Raw genomic sequence first — 21,393 nt, 5'->3', positions numbered from 1 at the left:
AAAGGGTTTCAATTTTGCCACATGAGAATAGCCCAACCTTAATATCATAATTTGGGAAGATGTTGTGTTAAAGCTGAAATGAATGATTACAGGTTTAAATATTTCAAATAAAACACTGAGTAAAATGTTAAGAGAATGACAAACTGTAGCCAACTAGGCAGTCACAAAATTGCAAGAGTAGTTCATCATAAGGTACTAGATTAAAATCTACTTTTAATTTTTATGAAAGTAACATATAACTTAACATGTACCTAAAATGTAATGATATGAAGAATTATCTGAGTTACCACTCAAAATCATTCTGAATAATGAGTCCTGGAAAAAGAAATGTATAAAATCAGAAAAGTGAGGGTAAAATCGCTAGTATTTATTTTATTTTAATTATTTATTTTACTTTTTTGGGGGTCATACCTATGGCATATGGAAGTTCCTAGGCTAGGGGCTGAATTGAGCGATAGCTGCTGGTGTATACCACAGCCACAGCAATGTGGGATCCAAGCTGCTGCTGTGACCTATACCACAGCTCACAGCAATGCCATATCCTTAACCCACTGAGTGAGGCCAGGGATTGAACCTACATTCTCGTGGATCCTAGTCAGGTTTGTTAACCACCAAGCCACAAGTGGAACTCCAAAAGTCACTGGTATTTATAAATAACAATCATCTTCTTGGAACACCGAAGTGGGGAAAAACTAAAATACTACTGTAACTAGTTTTTTAAAATTAAACTAGCTTTTTATAAAGTTAATGAAAAAAGCCACCAACTCACTGGTAAAAGGCAAACATATAGTAAAGGTAGGAAATCAGCCACACACAACTATGATATCAAAACCAGTAATCATGAAAAACAGAGTATGACTGCAGAATATTGGCAAGGCATTTTAAATTAAGAGACCAACAACTTAAAACACTTTTGTATGTATATATAAACTGCTATTTCCATACCTCATGATAACTGCAAACCAAAAATCTATCATAGATACATACACAAAAAAAAAGGCAACCAAACACAACACTAATGACAGTCTTAAAACTACAAGACAAGAGATCAAAAGAGGAAGGGAAGAAAAACGACCAACAAAAGCAAATCTGAAACAATTAACAAAATGGCAATAAGAACATACATGTCAATAATTACCTTAATGTAAATAGATTAAAGGCTCTAAAGGTATAGACTGGCTGAATAGATACAAAAACAAGACCATATATATATGCTGTCTATTCGAGACCTACTTCAGATTTAGGGACACATATAGACTGAAAGTGAGAGGATGGAAAAAGGTGTTCTAGGTAAATGGAAATCAGAAGAAAGCTGGAGTAGAAATATTCATATCAGACAAAATAAAGATTGTCACAAGAGACAAAGAAGGTTATTACATAATCAAAGGATCAATCCAAGAGGAAGATAGAACAATTTTAAATATATATGCATACAACATAGGAGCACCTCAATATATTAGGCAACTGGTAATAGCCATAAAAGGAGAAATCAATAATAACACAGTGATAGTAGGGGACTTTAACATGCCACTTACAGCAATGGACAGATCATCCAGATAGAAAATCAGCAAGGAAATTGTAGGCCTTAAATGACACATTAGACCAGATGGACTTAATTGTCATTTATAGAACATTCCATCCAAAAGTAGCAGAATACACATTCTTCTCAAGTGCACATGGCACATTCTCCAGGATAGATCACAACTTAGGCCACAAATCAAGCCTCAGTGAATTTAAGAAAACTGATACCATATCAAGCATCTTTTCCAACCAGAACATTCTAGGATTAGAAATAAACTAAAAGAAAAAAATGCAAAAAACACAAACATGTGGAGACTAAACAATATGCTACTAAACAACCAGGGAATCACTGAAGAAATCAAAGAGGAAATAAAAAATGCCTAGAGACAAATGACAATGAAAACACAATGATCCAAAAGCTATGGGATGCAGCAAAAGCAGTTTTAAAAGGGAAGTGTATAGCCATACAGTCTTACTTCAGGAAACAAGAAAAATATCAATAAACAGTCTAACCTTACATCTAAAGCAACTAGAGAAAGAATAACAAAACCCCAAGCTAGTAGAAGGAAAGAAATCATAAAGATCAGAGCAGGAATAAATGAGATAGAGACAAAACAATAGAGAAGATCAATGAAACCAAAAGCTCGTTCTTTGAAAAGATCAACAAAATTATATACCTTTAGCCAGACTTATCAAGCAAAAAAGGGAGAGGGCTAAAATCAATAAAAATAGAAATAAAAAAGGAGAAGTTAAAACTGATAACACAGAAATAAAAAGGATCATAGACTACTACAACAACTATATGCCAATAAAATGGACAACCCAGAAGAAATGGACAAATTCTTAGAAAGGTACATTCTTTCAAGACTGACCAAGAAAGAAAGAGAAAATATGAACAGACTAATCACAAGTACCAAAATGGAAGCTGTGATTAAAAAACTTCTAAAAAACAAGTCACAGGTCACAGGTGAATTCTATCAAATGTTTAGCAAAGCATTAACACTTATCCTTCTGAAACTATTCCAAAAAATTGCAGAAGAAGGAACACTCCCGAACTCATTCTGAAGCTACGATCACCCTGATACCAAAAGGAGAAAAAGATACCACAAAAAAGAAAATTATAGGCCAATATCACAGATGGATATAGACACAAAAATCCTCAACAAAATGCTAGCCAACTGAGTCCAACAATACATTAAAGGGATTACGTACCACAGTCAAGTGGGATTTACCTCAGGGATGCAAGGATTTTTTAATATCCACAAATCAATTAGTGTGATATACCACATTAATGAAATGAAGAATAAAAATCATATGATCATCTCAGTAGATGCAGAAAAAGCTTTTGACAAAATCCAACACCCATTTATGATAAAAACCTTCCAGAAAGTGAGCATAGGGGGGACCTACCTCAAAATAATAAAGGCCATATGTGACAAACCCATAGCTAACATCATTCTCAATGGTGAAAATCTGAAAGAATTTCTGTTAAGGTCAGGAATAAGACAACAATGTACACTCTCACCACTTTTATTCAACACAGTTTTGAAGTCCTAGTCACGGCAATTAGAGAAGAAAAAGAAATAAAAGGGATCTAAACTAAAAAAGAAGAAGTAAAACTGTTGCTGTTTGCAGATGACATGATTCTATACATAGACAGTCCTACAGATGTTACCAGAAAATTCTAGAGCTCATCAGTGAATTCAGTAAAGTTGCAGGATACAAAATTAATGCACAGAAATCTCTCACATTTCTATACACTATCAACAAAAGATCAGAAGGAGAAATTACGGAAACAATCCTATTTACCATCATATCAAGATGAATAAAGTGCCTAGGAATAAACATACCTGAGGCAAAAGACCTGTACTCTAAAAACTGCTAAAACACTGTTGAAAGAAATTGATGGTGACACAAACAGATGGAAAGATATAACACACAGGATTAACATTCAGAAATTGGTTGCATTTCTGTATATTAACAAATATTGGAAAAGGAATATAAAAAAATACCTTTTAAAATCACACTTCCCAAAATTAAATACCTAGGAATAAACTTGACCAAGGAGGTGAAAGACTTATGCTGAGAACTATAAAACACTAGCCAAGGTAAATAAAGAGGATTCAAAGCAATGGAAAGATATCCCATGCTCCTGGATTGGAAGAAATAATATTGTTAAATTGGCCATAGCACCCAAAGCAATATACAGATTTAATGAATCCCTATCAAATTACCAATGACATGTTTCACGGAAATAGAACAATCAAAAAATCTATATGGATCATAAAAGATGCAGAATTGCCAAAGCAATCCTGAGGGAAAAAAACTCAAGCAGGAGGTATAACTCTTCCAGACTTCAGACAATATTACAAAGCTACAGTAATCAAGACATTGTGGTACGGGTACAAAACCAGATATACAGACCAATGAAACAGAAGAGAGAGCCCCAAAATAAACCCAGACACATAAGGAGGCAAGAATATAAAATGGGAAAAAAACAGTCTCTTCAAGTGGTGCTGGGAAAGCTGGACAGCTGCATATCAATCAATGAAACTAGAACACACCCTCACTCCATACATATTAATAAACTCAAAGTGGCTTAAAGACTTAAGCATATGATAAGACACCATAAAACTCCTAGAAGAGAACATAAAATATTCTCTGACATCAACCATACAAATGTTTTCTAAGGTCAATCTCTCTAGTGAGTAGAAATAAAAATCAACAAATGGAACCAAATCAAACTTACAAGCTTTCACACATCCAAGGAAACCATAAAAAACAAACAAACAAAAACCCCCAAAAGACAACCTAAAGAATGGGAGAAAATAGTTGCAAAACATGGCAACTGACAACAGCTTAATCTCTAAAATATACAAACAACTCATACAGCTCATTAAGAAAAAACCCAATTGCAAAATGGGCAGAAGACCTAAATGGACATTTCTCCAAAGAATACATACTGATGTCCAGCAGGTACATGAAAAAATGCTCAATATCACTGACTATTACAGAATTTTTGTAATGCAAATCAAAACTACGAGGTACCACCTCACACCAGTCAGGATGGCCATTATTAAGTTTACAAGTGACAAACGCTGAAAAGGGTGTGGAGAAAAAGGAACCCTCCTGCACTGTTGGTGGGAATGTAAAAGGGTACAACTGCTATGGAAAAGAATATGGAGGTTCCTCAGAAAACTAGATATAGAACTACCATATGATTCACCAATCTCACTCTTGGGCATATATCTGGACAAAAGTACAATTCTAAAAGATACATGCACCTGTATGTTCATAGCAGCACTATTCACAATAGCAAAGCATGGACACAACCTAAATGTCCATTGACAGATGAATGGATTAAGATGTGGCACATACACACATTGGAATAGTACTCAGCCATAAAAAATGAAATGATGCCATTCACAGCAACATGGGCAGAACTATAGATTCTCATACTAAGTGAAGTAAGTCAGAAAGAGAAAGACAAATTCCATATGATATCACATATGTGGAATCTAAAATATGGATGAACCTGTCTAGAGAACAGAAACAGACTTGCAGACACAGAGAACAGACTTGTGATTGCCAAGGGGAATGGGGAGGGAGTGGGATGGACTGAGGGTTTGATGTTAGTAGATGCAAACTTACATTTAGAATGAATAAGTAATGAGGTCCTGCTCTATAGCACAGGGAGCTATATCCAATCCCTTGTGATAGAACATGCTGGAAGATAATATGACAAAAAGAATGTGTGTCACTTTGCTGTACAGCAGAAATTGACACAACATTGTAAATCAACTATAATAAATTAAAAACTGGGAAGAAGGCCTAAATAGATATTTCTCCAAAGAAAATATACTGATGACCAGAAAACACATGAAAGGATGCTCGCCATCACTAATTATTAGAGAAAGGCAAAGCAAACCTGCAGTGAAGTATCACTTTACACCATCAGGAATGGCTGCCATCAAAAAGTCTACAAATAGTAAGTGCTGGAGAGGGTGTGGAAAAAAGAAAACCTTTCTATTCTGTTGGTGGGAATGTAAATTGGTACAACCACTATGGAAAACAGTATGGAGCTTCCTTGAAAAACTAAATATAGAACTACCATATGATCCAGCATATAGCCAGAGAAAACCATAATTCAAAAAGACACATGCACCTCAATGCTCATTGCAGCACTTTATGCAATAGCCAAAACATGGAAGCACCTAAATGTTTATTGAGAGAGGAATAGATATAGAAAATGTGGGAGTTCCTCTTGTGGCGCAGTGGTTAATGAATCCGACTAGGAACCATGAGGTTTCGGGTTCAATCCCTGGCCTTGCTCTGTCGGTTAAGGATCTGGCATTGCCGTGAGCTGTGGTGTAGGTGGCAGATGTGGCTCAGATCCTGCGTTGCTGTGGCTCTGGCCAATTAGACCCCTAGCCTGGGAACCTCCATATGACATGGGCAGAAGCCCAAGAAAAGGCAAAAAAAAAAAAAAAAAGTGTTACATATGTACAATGGAAAACTATTCAACCATAAAAAAGAATGAAATAATTCCATTTATAGCAACATAGACGGACCTAGGGATTATCATACTAAGCAAGGTCAAAGAGAGAAAGACAAACATCACATGGTATCACTTATATGTGGAATCTAAAAAAAAAAAAATTTGAAACAAATGAACTTATTTACAAAACAGAAACAGACTCACAGATTTTGAAAACAAACTCATGGTTACCAAAGGGGCCATGTGGGGGCAAATGATGGACTGGGGGTTTGGAATTGGCATATACACACTGTGGTTTATGGAATGACTGGCCAACGGGATTCTGCTGTTTGGCACTAGGAACTCAACCCAATATTCTGTGATAACCTATATGGGAAAAAAGTCTGAAAAAGGATGGATGTGTGTAACTGTATAACTGAATCACTCTCTTGTACAGCCGACACTATCACAATGTTGTCCATCAACTATACTTCAATAAAACTTTAAAAATAAAAAAGAAAATCATAAAACAACAAAGTAAAATGAAAGGACAGATGCGGTAATGGTAACAAAAGCCCCATGATTTCTGAGATAAACACCTACACAAAACATGCAAAATCCATTTGTTAAAACTATAAAAATTTACTGAAGCGTGTAAAAGAAATCTGGAACACGTGGAGTGACACAGCGTGTTTCTCACTGATAAAACTGCTTAATATAAAGAGAAACATTTTCTCAGATTAATCTACAAATACAATGAAAATTAAATAAAAACTCCTGTTGGATGTTTAAACTCCCATACGGTTTTAAGTTCATCTGGAATAATGAGGGACTGAGACAACATTTTGAAAAAGTGTAGTAACAAAAACAGTGCTTGCTACCCTGGATGTTAACCTAGATATAAAGCAGATCATGAAACAACAATATTTAAAACTGTGTGAAATAGTATCTTTTCTTTTCCAAAAAAAAAAAGATAAAAAATTTTGTGGAACAGAATGGAGAGTTCAGAGACATAGCTAAGTATGTGTTAAATATATAGCTAAGGTGATTTTTCCAATTAGTGGAGAAAAGATCTATTATTTGACCTGGTACAACTGGGTTATAATTGGGGGGGGATAATAAAGTTTACTCCATGTGATACCCCAAAATGAATCCCAGGAGAATCAAACATTTATATGTAAAAAGGGAAAATATTGAAATAATCAGGGAAGGAGAAAGGAAGGACTTAAGTAGCTGACTGCCCAGGCCCAATCCATAAGGCAAAGATGAAGAGATGATGGAAACTTCAAATTTTTGAGGAAGAAAAAGCTATAAACCATATTAAAAGAGGCATATGACAAGAGAAGACATATTTGGAGTTCCCGTCATGGCTCAGTGGTTAACGAATCCGACTAGGAACCATGAGGTGGTGGGTTCGATCCCTGGCCTTGCTCAGTGGGCTAAGGGTCCGGCGTTGCCTTGAGCTGTGGTGTAGGTCGCAGATGCGGCTCGGATCCCGTGTTGCTGTGGCTCTGGTGTAGTAGGCTGGTGGCTACAGCTCCAGTTAGACCCTTAGCCTGGGAACCTCCATATGCCGCAGGAGCGGCTCAAGAAATGGCAAAAAGACGGGAAAACAAAACAAAACAAAAAAAAAGAGAAAACATATTTGCAACATGACAGATCATTTCTTCACCTCCAGCCCCCAACAGCTGATACCAACCAATAAGAAAGAGATAAACAGCTGGCTAGACATAGAGGCCAAGGATATAGTCTATATCCTTGTGCACTCTAAGGCATAAAACCAGATAATAAACATAAAAAAAAATGTCATTACCTCCTTAGTAATCAAATAAATGTAACTTAAAATGAGATGGAAACATTTACCTACCAAATGGGAAAATCTTTTTTTAAAAACCTTTGGGGAGTTCCCGTCATGGCTCAGTGGTTAACGAATCTGACTAGGAACCATGAGGTTGCGGGTTCGATCCCTGGCCTTGCTCAGTGCGTTAAGGATCCAGCGTGCTGTGGTGTAGGTTGCAGACGCGGCTTGGATCCCATGTTGCTGTGGCTCTGGCGTAGGCCGGCAGCTACAGCTCGGATTAGACCCCTAGCCTGGGAACCTCCATATGCCACAGGAGTGGCCCCAGAAAAGGCAAAAAGACAAAAAACAAAACAAAACAAAAAAAACCTTTGGGATGATAGCAGATGCGCACCCTTCACAGGCTGATGGTCGATGGGAACAGGTACACATTTGTCAGCAGACAACTGGCTAACATGCTTCCAAAGCCTTAAAATACTGATAACTTATCAATCTTATATAACTTAATTGTGGTAGTTACATAACTGATGCATTTGTCAGACTTCAAAGAGCAGTTCACCTAAAAAGGCTGAATGCTGCTTGTCTGTGAATTATGCCGTAATAAACTTGACTTTGAAAATGTCTGCATCCTTTTGACCCAGCAGTTTCCCTGGTAGGAATCTGCCTTTTAAAAATCTGGATAATTCTGCAGTGATTTAACTACAAGAATGTTCATGAGGACATTGTTCAAAATTGTGGAAATGTGAAAGCCGCCACAATATCCTAAAAGCAGAGATGGATAGAAAGGGTTTATCAAAGTGTCTACAGTTGCATGCTCTCTAACTACTAGAATGACCCTGTAGAAGAATATTTAATAAGCATATAAAAGTGTCTGTGTTAAAAGGCAAGGATAAGCCAATACATGTAGTAGAATCCCATTTTGGTAAATGAACGGAAAATATATACATAGAAAAAGAGAATGGAAGTTTACAGGCCAAAATGTTAATAGTGATTTTTCTTTTTGCTTTTAGATGATCTTTTCTTATGTCACCTGCATGTGGCAGGGTAGCTACAGTGAAAATGGGGGTCAGGACTGTGTCATTATGAATGTCCCGGCTGGATTGTGTATGCATCACCCCATCCAGGTACAAAAACCCATGGACTGTTGTGGTCTTTCTTTTCTTTTCTTTTTTCATGGCCACACCTTTGGCATGTGGAAGTTCCCAGGCTAGGGATCGAATCAGAGCTGCAGTGCCAGATCCTTAACCCACTGAATGAGGCCAGGAATTGAACCTGCATCCTCACGGATGCTCTGTCAGGTTCTTAACCTGCTGAGCCACAATGGGAACTCCTATTGTGGTATTTTTTTAAGTGGAACCATATAGATAAAATGCCCAGCAGAGAGGCTGGCACATGAGAAGGTTCCATAAATGCTGGTCCTCTCCCTTCCCTACCCACGGGGTAGGTCAACTGTGTCTCCTCTCTACTTACTTTACGAAGCAAGAGGCTCAAAAGACCCGGGACACTCTTCGGGCTGTTCCTGCCGTGGCCTGGGCACCACTTGTCCCCTGGAAGCGGCCCCAGTGCATTAGCGCTCTTGCATTCTTAATGACTCCACTTACATCCGGAAATCATTTTCTTTTGCTCATCCCTAGGCCCCACTGAAGTCTCTCTCATTTCTTGGTAATTACACAGGCTAGGGGCACACTTCACCTCAGGCAACAGTCTCATTAATATGCCGACTCTCACAGTTTTCGCAAGGGCAGGGAGGGAGATGCCTTTTGATTTTGAATTAGAGCACATCCTTTAATTATTTCTCATCCTTCTATACTCTGGGAGCTCCAGGCAAACCTCCTGCTGTCTGAGCCCACTGTGTGGTCAAACTCTTTAATAGAGAGTTTTTGAGAAGGAAAATTAATCTAAGGTCAGGTTATTATGACACCAAGCCATAGGTGCTCGGTAAATATTTAAGTGGCGGTGCCCCGATTCACCAACTGCTGTGGCCACAGAGAGACCCACTAGAGGAAGGGAACTGCCTTGTTGCCCTCCAAGGCCCTCTTACCTATGTAAGAGATTTCTGCTGGCTCCGATTTATTTGGTTATTTCTAATGTTCACACACAAGGGACACTTCTATGAGAAAGAAATTTCATCCCAAAATTTAACTGCCTGTCCCAATACTGGGCAGACACAGTGTCTAAATTCTGACTGGCTATGTAGACTTACAGACATGGTACAGATTTAATGATTTTTTTCTCTTTTCTTTTTGTCTTTTTAGGGCTGCACCCACAGCATATGGAGGTTCCCAGGCTAGGGGTCGAATCAGAGCTGTAGCTGCCAGCCTACCCCACAGCCACAGCAGTGCCAGATCCGAGTCATGTCTGTGACCTACACCACAGCTCATGGCAACGCTGGATCCTTAACCCACTGCGTGAGGCCAGGGATTGAACCTGCGTCCTCATGGATGCTAGTCAGATTCGTTTCTACTGAGCCACGATGGGAACTCCCGGATTTAATGATCTTTTGCTTAAAGGTGTGTGGAGCAGCAGTGAGAAGCAGAGATGCACACCTCACTGCCTGGATTCAAATCTTAGCTTTCTTACAGACAAGCTCTTTGTCATCAGAGGAGTGACTTAACCTCTCTGGACCTTGGTTTCCTCAGCTTAGAATAAGAATAATAAGAACAATACCCAAATCATGTGGTTGGTGGTAAGATTCAATTGCTCTGTAAGTGGCTGGCTGTTATTATCGACAGCACGCCAAGTGGTATCAGTGAGCGCACACTTCTCAGTGCTGAGGTCACCTTACCATTGAGGTCACCAGTCCAAGCAGTCTCCTTCGACAGCAGAGACCTAGGAGTGTGTGGGCTGAGTGTGGAGATGAGTCCCACTCCCACCAGTGTTGGTGGAGGGGGGTGCTCGGTGCCGGCCCCCGGGGATGGGCAGAATGATGGAAGCGCAGCGCACAGGGGCTACACTGGCAAGTGGTTCTCTCACTAGGAGGGGCTCAGCTGGGCACTTGCTCCACCCACCCCGGGAGTTTCATTTCTGCCCTTAGACTCAGCCACAGGGTCTGTCCGAGCATCCTGACCATGCAGCCTCAGTGCAGAAAGCCTGTGGTTTGAGGGATTGTGAGGCTGTGGCTTGGGGAGCTCGGGGAAGCACAGAACACAGGCGTTACCGGCTGTAACAACAGAATTTTCCCTTCCGCCAGGGTCGCCTGGCAGTGACCTCACGCATCCTCATATTCTGTCCTTCTCAGCTGCCCATGGAAGGCTTCGTGCTGTTGAGCAGGGAAGCAGGGCTAAGGGAAGAACCTGATGTCAGCGACTTAGTTTAAGGTACTTGTTACTGAGGGTGAGCATGGGGAGCAGTGGAATATTGTTAACCTCACTGGCCGGAACACTCTACCTGGTGGCCAAGAAGCAGACCGAACCTGCACAGTACAACTGCTCTTTGCTTCGTAGTTGATTCAAGTGCCTTAAGAACAGCCTCTGGAACCAAAGGAAAGGGTGGTTTTTACAGAGCTACCTCTCAGCTAAGTCTTAGGAACAAAGGAACTGATGACCATTTCAGGGTCAACGCTGTGACCAGATTCATTCACTGGCCCCAGGTTATCAGTTCACCAAACTGAAAACAGAATCCTTTCTATGCCCAATCTATTAATTTCTTTTAACTACCAAGGAGCGGTGGCTGCTTTAGACAGACCGAGGGCAGATGGAACAGGCCTCCCTTTGCTTAAAACCAAACGCTTCCACTAAAAAGGAGGAAGTAACCTCAGAGCCATAAAACAGAAACTCCCCAAAAAGAATCTGGGGCTGAGAGGAGAGAGAAGAAACACTCACAAATATTCATCAGTGAGAAGAAATGTTCTCACCTACAGAGGAGGTCGCTGCTTAGCAGACCAGGTCATACAGGAAGGAGCACTTTCTGATACATCTGAGAGGAGAGTGTGTCCAATGCGTGGCCATGCATTTGTGGAGCTTGAATTAGGAGGGTGATCTTTCAGGACTCAGAAATGATTCTCAGACTTGCTGTCTACAGGGGAAGGGCTGTATGGCCATCTTCTCAAATATATAGTTAGAAGCCCATTAGAAACCTAAAGGTTACAATTAAACTGTTCTACTTTAGTCAAATATTCTTTTTTTTTTTTTTAGGGCCGCACCCACAGCATATGGAGGTTCCCAGGCTAGGGGTCGAATCAGAGCTGTAGCTGCCAGCCTACACCACAGCCACAGCAAAGCCAGATCCAAACCTTGTCTATCTGAACCTCATCTGCGATCTACACCACAGCTCATGGCAACGCTGGATCCTTAACCCCCTGAGCAAGGCCAGGAATCGAACTCACAACCTCATGGTTCCTAGCTGGATTTGTTTCCACTGCGCCACAACGGGAACTCCCTACTTTAGTCAAATATTCTAAATAGATTGTATGGAGGGTGTGTGTGTGTGTGTGTCTATTTACCTTTTAGCCTTGTTCCAAAAAGAGATGAAGGTGGATTATTCAGATAGGCAAAAATCACAATGACATGAAATAGAAGTGGGTAGAAAAAGCCAAGGGAATAATACAGGAAATGATCCATAATGTGTTTGGAAAAGAGACTATATATCACAAAACCTATGAACTTGCTAATGGCGGTCTTCAACTATATATACAGCCAAGAGGAAAAACAAATGTTCATCCAACGTTCAGAAGATTAAAAAAAAAAAAAACTAAAAAAAACTAAAAAAAAAAAACAAAACTGTTTATTTAGGAGAAACACAGCTTTTCTACAGCTTTTCTTAAGACCTGATAGAGATTTTTGCAAGAGGATCTTTATAAAGAGTGCACTTTGTAAGGTGGTAAGCAATGTCCTCAATGATACTCTGATGGTAGACAAAACAATTCTCCAAGAGAAACTACACCTGGAGAGAGTGACATCAGTTGGGAGGTTATCCTTGGTAAATGTTTAAAAGTAACAGGGGTCTAATCTTGGGAGCTGAGTGACCCCACAGGCTGGTGGATTAACACGCAAGTCCAATCCAAGGCCATCTTTCCAGTCTTGTATTCGTATCTTGACCAAAAAAACTGATAAAATATGTCAAGCTTATCTAAGTCCTAACAGTTCTTCAGACTGCATGCAGGTCTGTATTTGGCACAGAGATCACACCAACATCCTCAAGCTCCTAGCAGTGGCTGACGCAGAGCCCTCTCTGGGGGCATCTTTCGATGGACAGCTTGGAGAGAGGGAAGTGCTAGACTTTGGACCTGCATGGAGGAGGCTGAGTTCGACCTCATTAGTCCGCCAGGATGCAAATCCCAAGAGGGACGCCTTTATCAACTCAGTATATAATGATTATGAGCTAGTCAACAAACTCATCATCTTCCTGTTGACGTACATTAGGCCTTTATCACAGAAATTTGCAATGAAATCAGTTGAGCTCCAAGTGACATCTTTGCTCTGCTCTTTGCCCCCCAAGCACACATCTGCTTCAAACTGGACCCAAATTTCCCTTCTCCCCTCAAATTCCATACACTCCTATATATTCCTAGGTTCCATCCATGTTGAACAATGGTACTTTCTGTTCCTAAAATACTGATACTAAATACTTGCTTCACACCCTTTCTCATGTTCTTCTTCCTTCTTGTCCCTGCATCTCCTAGCAAAATGAAATTGAACTCAGACTTTAATGCCCCCCCCCATACTCCCTTCATTCTATAACTCTTTTCCACCCTCAGGGCATGATTAATCATGCTCTCTGCTGTTGAAATCCTCACGATAAAGCTGTGTGCACATCTCTCTGCTTATGTCACCTGTGCCAGCAGTGTGTCTGCCACACTGTAGACAATCTGCAAATGTATGATGAACAAACACTTCATGGGCAGAGGCCAAGTTCAACTGGGGGCAAGATTCATTGCTTTAAAAGCAGGGTGGATTAGGGAACAGTCGTATCTGAAGGGGATTAAACTCTAAAGACATGAGCTTTCTCTGGGCCTGGCACAGGACCCAAAAGGTGGCAGTGTGTTGAATGAGTGTGCTCTCTCGGGTAGGGAGAAACAGGTCTGGAAATCACAATGGGATGGAGTGTCAGGCTGAGAAAGTGTAGCCTGGCAGGTTCCAGGTATAGACAGCGGTGTAGACAAGAGCAGGGCTCACCACACAAGAAGACGGAGGCAGAGACTAGGAACAGGCGGTAGGGGTGAGATGGCCTCAGGGCCTCAGAAGAGTGTCAGGTGGTACGGTCTCTGTGGTCCCGCTGGCCGCTGTGGCTGGGGTCAGGGAGAGCACTTGAGTCTGGGCAAGGCCATTGGCCACAGGGAGCAGGTCCCAGTCCTACAGGCAGGTTAACAGGTGCAGGGACTGAGGCAGAAGTCATTACAGTAGCCCAGGATCTGAGCTGAGTGTGAAATGTCAGCAGAGATGGACTTTGAAGGTTCTTAAGAATCCAGGCCAGGACTCTGTGTAGAGACTGGGCTTGGAGCTGAGCCTGCTGCTTACAGGGTCTGGGTGCTTCCTGGCGTGGGGACAACACTGCCCGTGCTGGTGACCCGGCAGGGCCTGATGCCCCTGGGCCTGCTGGATGAAAGCAGCACCACGAATGGGCTCCAGACTTCTCTCCATCAAACATTTCTTAAGAGTGACATCTAGGGGCAAGTGACTTCTAAGTACACTCATCAAAGGGCCTGCTGCGTATGGTTGTGCACGTGAAGAGCTATTTAGTTCCCCTGATTTCTTCAGCTTGATCTGACACATTTGCTGAATGCCTACTGTGTACAAAGAGTGTCTTCAAAATGCTTGTTTGTACAAGGCTGAGGACTCTCCTTGAAAACCATCCTGTAATTAATGTATCCTATAGGTTTATACCATGTGTCCTACTGGCATGACTGCTGCTCTGATGGGGAACAAACTGTAATGTTTACGTCAGAAGGAAATCTCTACAAAAACGTGCGTAGAAACCAGATGACACATGTCTGCATTATTTACTAAAACATTAGATTTCATAGTTAGGTTTACTTCTCCAGATGTCTGCATAGTCAGGCTGCATCTTGAGGGCTCATTAACACGTCCATGAATGGCAGCTTGGCCCTCAGTGGGCCTGAGTTACCACTGCATGAACTCGGACAGTTCGCTGCCTTGTGGAGAAGGAAGAACCCCAAGGAGTTATCTAGCCTCATCCACCTCCTCCCTGGGGCAGGGACTGCTCCTCCACCAGCCACTCCTTCCCTCAGCAGATAGCTACTGAGTGCTCCCTGGCCTTCGGCCCCATGTGTGGGATCCGGGTTGGTCCTGGCCCTGCTGCCCAGCGCTACCTCTGTTAAGGGAGGGACAAGCGACGGAGGGTATGGAGACTTAGCCCCTGTGAGAGGGGAGGGGTGGTGTGGGGGAAGATGTTGAGGAGGTGCCTGATCCAGTGAGAGAAGGAAGGCAAGTACCTGGGGTGAGGCTGGAGGCGGAGGTGGGAGAGGGGGAGCACCAGGCCCTGCAGGGCAAGCTGAGATGTTCAGATTTTAATCAAGAGGAGAAGAGACGCCTCCAGAAACAGTTTAAAGTGAGGGAGTAACATCGTATCTGCTTCTTCAGTACAGTTTTTAGCCAAATTCTGATTAATTGGGTCTTTAAGGTGCTGGAGGTTGAAATGGGATTCGAAGTCAGATTCCAGCTCAAATTCAGTGTTTTTCCAATGACAGTATCCCCTCCTCATTACTTGCCTAATCAAAACGACAAATGAGGAGCACAAAGTTTAAAATGTTTAAACCTACAATTACTCCATTGATGAAAGAGCTTATTTACATAAAAGACCAAATACTTAATAGAATGGAGGAAAACCACCACAATGTCGACAGTGTTATTTTTGGAAGGTGGGATAGTGCGTATTTTATATCCCAATATTTTTAATATTTTGCTAGCTTTTTTTCTTTTTTTAAGGAAGCATTTACTACTTTTATGATTGTGGGAAAAACCACACATTCTTACATAAAATAAAAGGCAAGCCAAAATTTCATTTGCCAGCAACATCAATGTATTTGCTTGTGAGCATGTTCTATGATTGTTAAGTGAAATTTCAAACAGATTCATTCCCAGGGGGCAGAACACTTTTCTTTTTTATCTCATCTGCACTGGAGAGATTTTTCTAGGAATTTATTTATCAAAATCATCATCCTTGCAGTGCATCTGATTTAGCAGCCCGTGGTTCCCCAGGCAGACAGACAGTCTTGGGTTCAAATAGGAGGCCTGGGTTTTGTGTCTTTTGGTCTGACTATGGTTTGTTCCCGAGCTCTCCCACACTCTAGAAATAACTCATGAATGTGTGCCTGGAGGGGGGGTGGGACCAGCTATCTTGGAAAGAAGAGGGAGGTGGCAGAAGCCGTTCGTTCCCGAGTCCCATCCTCTCCCACTAGCTGGGGAGATTTGGAAGTCTTTGTGGAGAAGGCTCCCCTCGCCCTCAACGAAAAGGTCAGCTCTTCTCCACCCTTCTGAACAGAACAGGTGATTCAAAGCTGCCGCCCGCATTCATTGACCTTATCGATTCAAAATTAGCAATTCGCTAGAGACGGGAGGACTTCAATCCAAAAATGTAAATACATACAACCTTTCCCAGCCGATCTAGAAAATCATCGGCAGTTTTCTTCTACAAGATCCTGGGGTGCTGTTGAGGGAATTTAGAGATGTGCTTCCTGACCTTGCAGGGCTTCCTTTTGCAAAGGGAGCATAAGGCGAGGAAACAGAAAACCTTTTAGAAGAAGGCTTTGTAAGTGGCATGTAAAAAAACCCCCCAAACGGTCAGCAGGCCTGAGTCAAATGATGAGAAAACTTGCTGCTCATCTTGGTCAAGCTGGAAACTTTGGAAATTCTGCATATGTAACACTGTACACATACATAGTTTTTAATGTGTTCAGCCTTTTTCCTGTTGCGAGTAAGGAGAGGGGAAGCTTTCGAAGGGGAGCAGACAAGGGGGCGGGATGGCGGGGAGGGGAGAAGGCAGAACTTGGTCCCCAGTTTGATCTTTCATAGGAACAATGCTACGCTGTCAGGGTTTAGGGACTGCACTTCTGTCCGGGATCTCCTAGAGGGTTCCTCAACCTAAACGTTTTCAAAGTCCGAAGACCCGCTATGTTGTATGTTACACGGAGGCTCCCTTTATTGAGTTCCTGCTGTGGTCTAGGCACTGGGGCAAGCACTCTTCATATTTCATGTAAATGATCTCTAAAAAAAGCCCACATGAGGTGGGACTTAGAACTCCCACTGGTGAGGAAACCGAGGTTCTGGAAGGACAAATAATTTGCATCACATACATAGCTGTTAAGGAGCAAGGCCAGGATTTAAACTCAAGTTGGTCTGCTCCAAAGCTCATCTTTTCAACGACAATGCCACGCTGGGTCTGCGTATACAGCTCAAAGTGCAGCATTTAAAGGGTGTAACAAGACTGCAAAACACACAAAGTACAATAAAATGTATGAAGGTGTGTTTTTGGTGGTACACACCCTGCCTAGATGTTGCTTTAAGGAAAGAGGTTCTAACAGCTCAAGAAACAAGCTTTGGTCACAAAGGATGCAGAAATGGTCCCACATGGAGCGGGAAAAACTCAGCAAAGCCTCCCTGCAAAGAGTTGTTGCTTTGGGTGGAAGCTACCTGGACAGGGAGGCAACTTCTGAGGGGACGCCCCCAAGCCAAATCTTTTCATTAAAGAGTATTCTGCAATTTAAAGTGACGACAAGGAAGGGCAAAGGGGAAGGACAGATGGGATCTCAGGGGTGATGCGGGCACCCTGGGGTCTATGGGAATGTTGTCAACCACAGGGTAGGTGGGCAGTCATTCTAGGCAAAACCAGCGGCCAAAAGGACGAGAACATACACACAGAAACAAGGAGAGACTATGGGGTGAGGTCAGATTCCTCTGAGAAGTGACTGTCTGGGTGTTTAAGTGGCACTGTTGCTGCTGTGTTTGTTCAAAGCCAGTCGGGTGAACCGTTCCTCCAGGAGAGGAGAATGGAGTCCCCCTCCTTCCAATGATGAACCTCTTTCAGATTTTTTTTTTCCTAAAACCATTTTTCTCTTCTAGGAAGTTGTCAAAACATGTGATTTTTAACTTTAAAGAAAAACAGGACTGAAATGTGTCAAATCCCTGGAAATTGTCTGAAACCCAGATGCGTCTACACAGAAAAACACACTAAAAATCCTAAGACCATCTGGCCACAGAGATCTCAGTTTCTCTGACAACACCCCTGTGCTGAAAGAGGGGAAATCCAGTAACCACCATACCGAAAATCAGCCAGGAGAACAAACAAGCACAGACAGGTTTCAAAACAATTCATCCCACTTCCTGCTCCACCGAAAGTCAAGGGCCCAGTCATCTCCCAAGGTTAACATGGGACTCGAGAAGAGGCTCGGGGAAAAAAAGAGCTCCTCCTGAAATGCTGAGTGCAAATCAAACCAGGTTTAAGAGGCACTAAGGGTGGGGGGGTACAAATGAGAAACGAACTTACACATTTCATAACCAGTCTTATAGTTACCACAGGTGAAGTCATTGGGGGGGCGATAAGAACTGGGAGGGTGGGAATAACACCTACATATGACCGAATAAAATAGATGATTAATGAGAAGCTGCTATACAGCACAGGAAAATCTACTCCATAGTATGTAATAACCTAACTAGGGAAAAAGAGAATGGATGTATTTATGTGTGTGACTGATTCATTTTATGCCTGAAACTAATGCAACATTGTCTACCCACAAAATTAAATTTAAAAAGAACAAACCCGAGAACAGAATAGTGTGCATATAAAGTAATCACTCTTTGCCTCTGTTGATCCGTTTTGTGTTTGTATGGCTATAAAATAGGTAAATTACAGCCGTAATTACGTAACTTTTCTGAGTTATAGTCAGTCACAGTTATTAAATTTGCAAAGCATGAACATACTACTTCTCCGGTATTTGACAGTCAAAAGGGGATGTAGACCAGGAAGGAACGAAAGAGAAAGGAGAATGTGGACCCTCCCAGGGAGATGGGGTGACTCTTGCAGGAGCTGGTGTCCAGGTGAGCAGGACCAACCAGAGCTCTCAGTACGCCCTGCAGTACATCGAGCTGACAAGACCTCAAATGAAGAGAAGGGTCCGCCCTTTACAAAAAGAGGCAAGAAAGAATCCCTTGTGTAACTGATCGATACACACCTGCAGCAAAAATCAAGAGAAACTCACAATTGTTGGCGAGTCCTGAAAAAATACATGTAAAGTGTGGATCATTTAGGCAACGTCTGGGTTAGGTAAATATTCAAAGGTTAACCCCTGCTTGCCAGGTGCTCTTTCTTAAAGCCCTCTCTTCAGGACCACATCATCCTGGTGGTCTGTATCTTCCCATGCCACTGATTCTGGAACACTTGTACTTGTTGTTTGGTTTTAGGAGGGAGGGGATTACTAAGAAGTGTCATTTTGGACTTGGGGAGGGAACAGAGGAGATGGGGAGGAGGTGGGCACAGGGGAGAGGAGCTTCAAAGGGGAGCGAGAGGTGAGGGCTGCAGGCACCTCTGGTTGGTATTCCCAGTAGATGGTCAAAAGGGAAGCCATTTACCTGAAATTTCTGGAAGTGTAGACTTGTCTTCTTTCCAGAAGTCCCCATCACAAACAGGAAGTCTGGGGTTAGCACAAATGGCACCCTCTCTTTATTAATGCCCAGGAAACTTTTGTAATTCCCAAGAATGTGTCCGAAATCAATATGAAATAGATTTCCTTAAGAGAAGAAAATGTCTGATAGCATTACATAAGCACTTGCAAACAACACTCTGGTTTGTTGATTTCTGGAAATATTTTGAATGTGCCTGAAAATGAGCTATCTTGGGTGAGGGAGCTATTTTTACTCTGTTGTATCAGCTTGTGATCTATTTTGTCTTAGCAGGTGTGTCTAGTAGTAGCCACAAAGCACTCTTTGAACCAAGCGTAGTTTTGATATCATTCCGGTGTTCTTTAAATGACAACCAAGTGCCATTCAAAAAATTCTTGACTCACAATTATTCTTAGAAATATAAATCAAAATTCTCTGGCTTATGTGCCATCATTATGCCCAAGACTCTCTCTCATGCCCTTGATGGAAGTCAGGAGAGACTGTGTTTTACTCTGTGTGGAGGAGGAGCAGTCACCTTTTACGTGTGAGTAGCACCATAGAAATAAATCGTCCTGAATTCCCCTTGGGTCAGTTGCTACCACTCTGATCATCACCGCCACAGCTCCCATCACCTGTTCTCATTTGTATAGCGCTCTTTCGTATGGATGGTTCATACATTCATTATCTCTTGCTTCCCACAGGGAGTGAGTGGTTGACCCCAGTATGATGCTCTTTTCCAGATTCTTAAATTGGTCCCAGTTTCATAAGAGAAAAATGTCATGGCATGTAGCCAATACTGACCACTGTGAAAATGGACAATGAACCAGCAAGGAGGGATAGGTTAGGAAGGCACAGCATTTCAGATTTAAGGATACCCGTGATTTTTTCGGGTTGCTTGTCTGCACCTTCTGACACTCTTGGTCACATTCACCTTCCTAGCTTTCTAGCTACTACTGTTGGGCTTGTCCTTCTTAAGCTGTTTCTTGTATCTTCTTCCATTACTCACTCCTGGGTCCTCTCTAGGATGATGACAACCTCTCTGTCCCCCTGCACAGCAATGACCTCTAGATATGTGCTCCAACTCTGACCTCCATTTAAGAATTACTCTGCACTGGGAGGGGACAGGGGTGGGAGTCAGGGTTCAATGGGTACAGAATTCCCATTGGGGAAGATGAAAAAATTCTGGAGATGAATGGTGGTGAGGGTTGCACAAAAATGTGACTGTAGTTAAGGCCACTAAAGTACACACTTAAAACTGGTTAAAATGGTAAAGTTTTATGTTATACGTCTTTTACAACATTTAGAAAACATTACAGTAAATAAACTCACCTGTTTCTGAGATCATAATATTGTCATTGTGTCTGTCGCCTATTCCGAGAACAAAGGTTGCCACACAGTAGCCGGCACAGGAATAAACAAATCTCTCCACAGCTGCCTGAAACTAATTAACATGTTATCTGAATATTAGTCGAGTCCTAACTCCACAGAGCCCAGTGAATCTATTACAAAGGAGCCCCCAAAGGATGCTCTTCTGGGACTCATTTTCAGAGAGCAAGTTCGGGGTACCCGACTTCCTTAATCTTCTATCTATTAAGTGCCAACTTTCTCATTGCACCACTTATATTTTAGGTGAAAATACAATGAATCACAGTAGCAGCAGGAGGCCAGCAAGCGTCAAAGGACAACAGTAATTTAATCACAGGGTTCACTGCCTCTCTGCATCAGCTGCCGACGACACAGTGCCCATCATGACTCCTTGGTTGGTGAACATGTTTTGCTTGTGACCACTCAAAGTATGCATGGGTTCACAAATGCACATGTATAACAGACTGATATTAGATGCTACTAATTATATTTCCTCCCCCAAAGGCTGCTACGCATGCAAATAATGAGAAGTGCCAGTCCTATACAGCAGAACTTTAACCAGCACCCGGACAGCCTAACCACACAGCTTGTGAAGGACCCAGCAGATGTACTTCTGAGGAACAGGACTGACATTTTCAGCATCCACATAATTCACCATTTAGATCCAGGTGCAGTGGTAA

The 21,393-nt window shown here is 42.0% G+C and overlaps 1 protein-coding gene across 5 annotated transcripts in view; it reads right to left on the bottom strand.

Annotated features, from left to right (window-relative positions):
• The window catches only part of PIK3CG (phosphatidylinositol-4,5-bisphosphate 3-kinase catalytic subunit gamma), a 50,018-nt gene that overhangs the window by 4,788 nt on the left and 23,837 nt on the right, over positions 1-21,393 (bottom strand). For all 5 annotated transcript variants that reach the window (XM_021102203.1, NM_213939.1, XM_021102205.1 and 2 more), the window contains 2 exon segments: positions 20,678-20,789; positions 19,319-19,476 (listed from right to left, as the gene is read on the bottom strand). In XM_021102203.1, the coding sequence (XP_020957862.1) occupies positions 19,319-19,476; positions 20,678-20,789 (270 nt within the window).

The sequence above is a fragment of the Sus scrofa genome, chromosome 9 (assembly GCF_000003025.6).
Source record: "Sus scrofa isolate TJ Tabasco breed Duroc chromosome 9, Sscrofa11.1, whole genome shotgun sequence".
Taxonomy (NCBI): domain Eukaryota; kingdom Metazoa; phylum Chordata; class Mammalia; order Artiodactyla; family Suidae; genus Sus; species Sus scrofa.
This window is presented reverse-complemented; position numbering and strand designations above follow the sequence as displayed.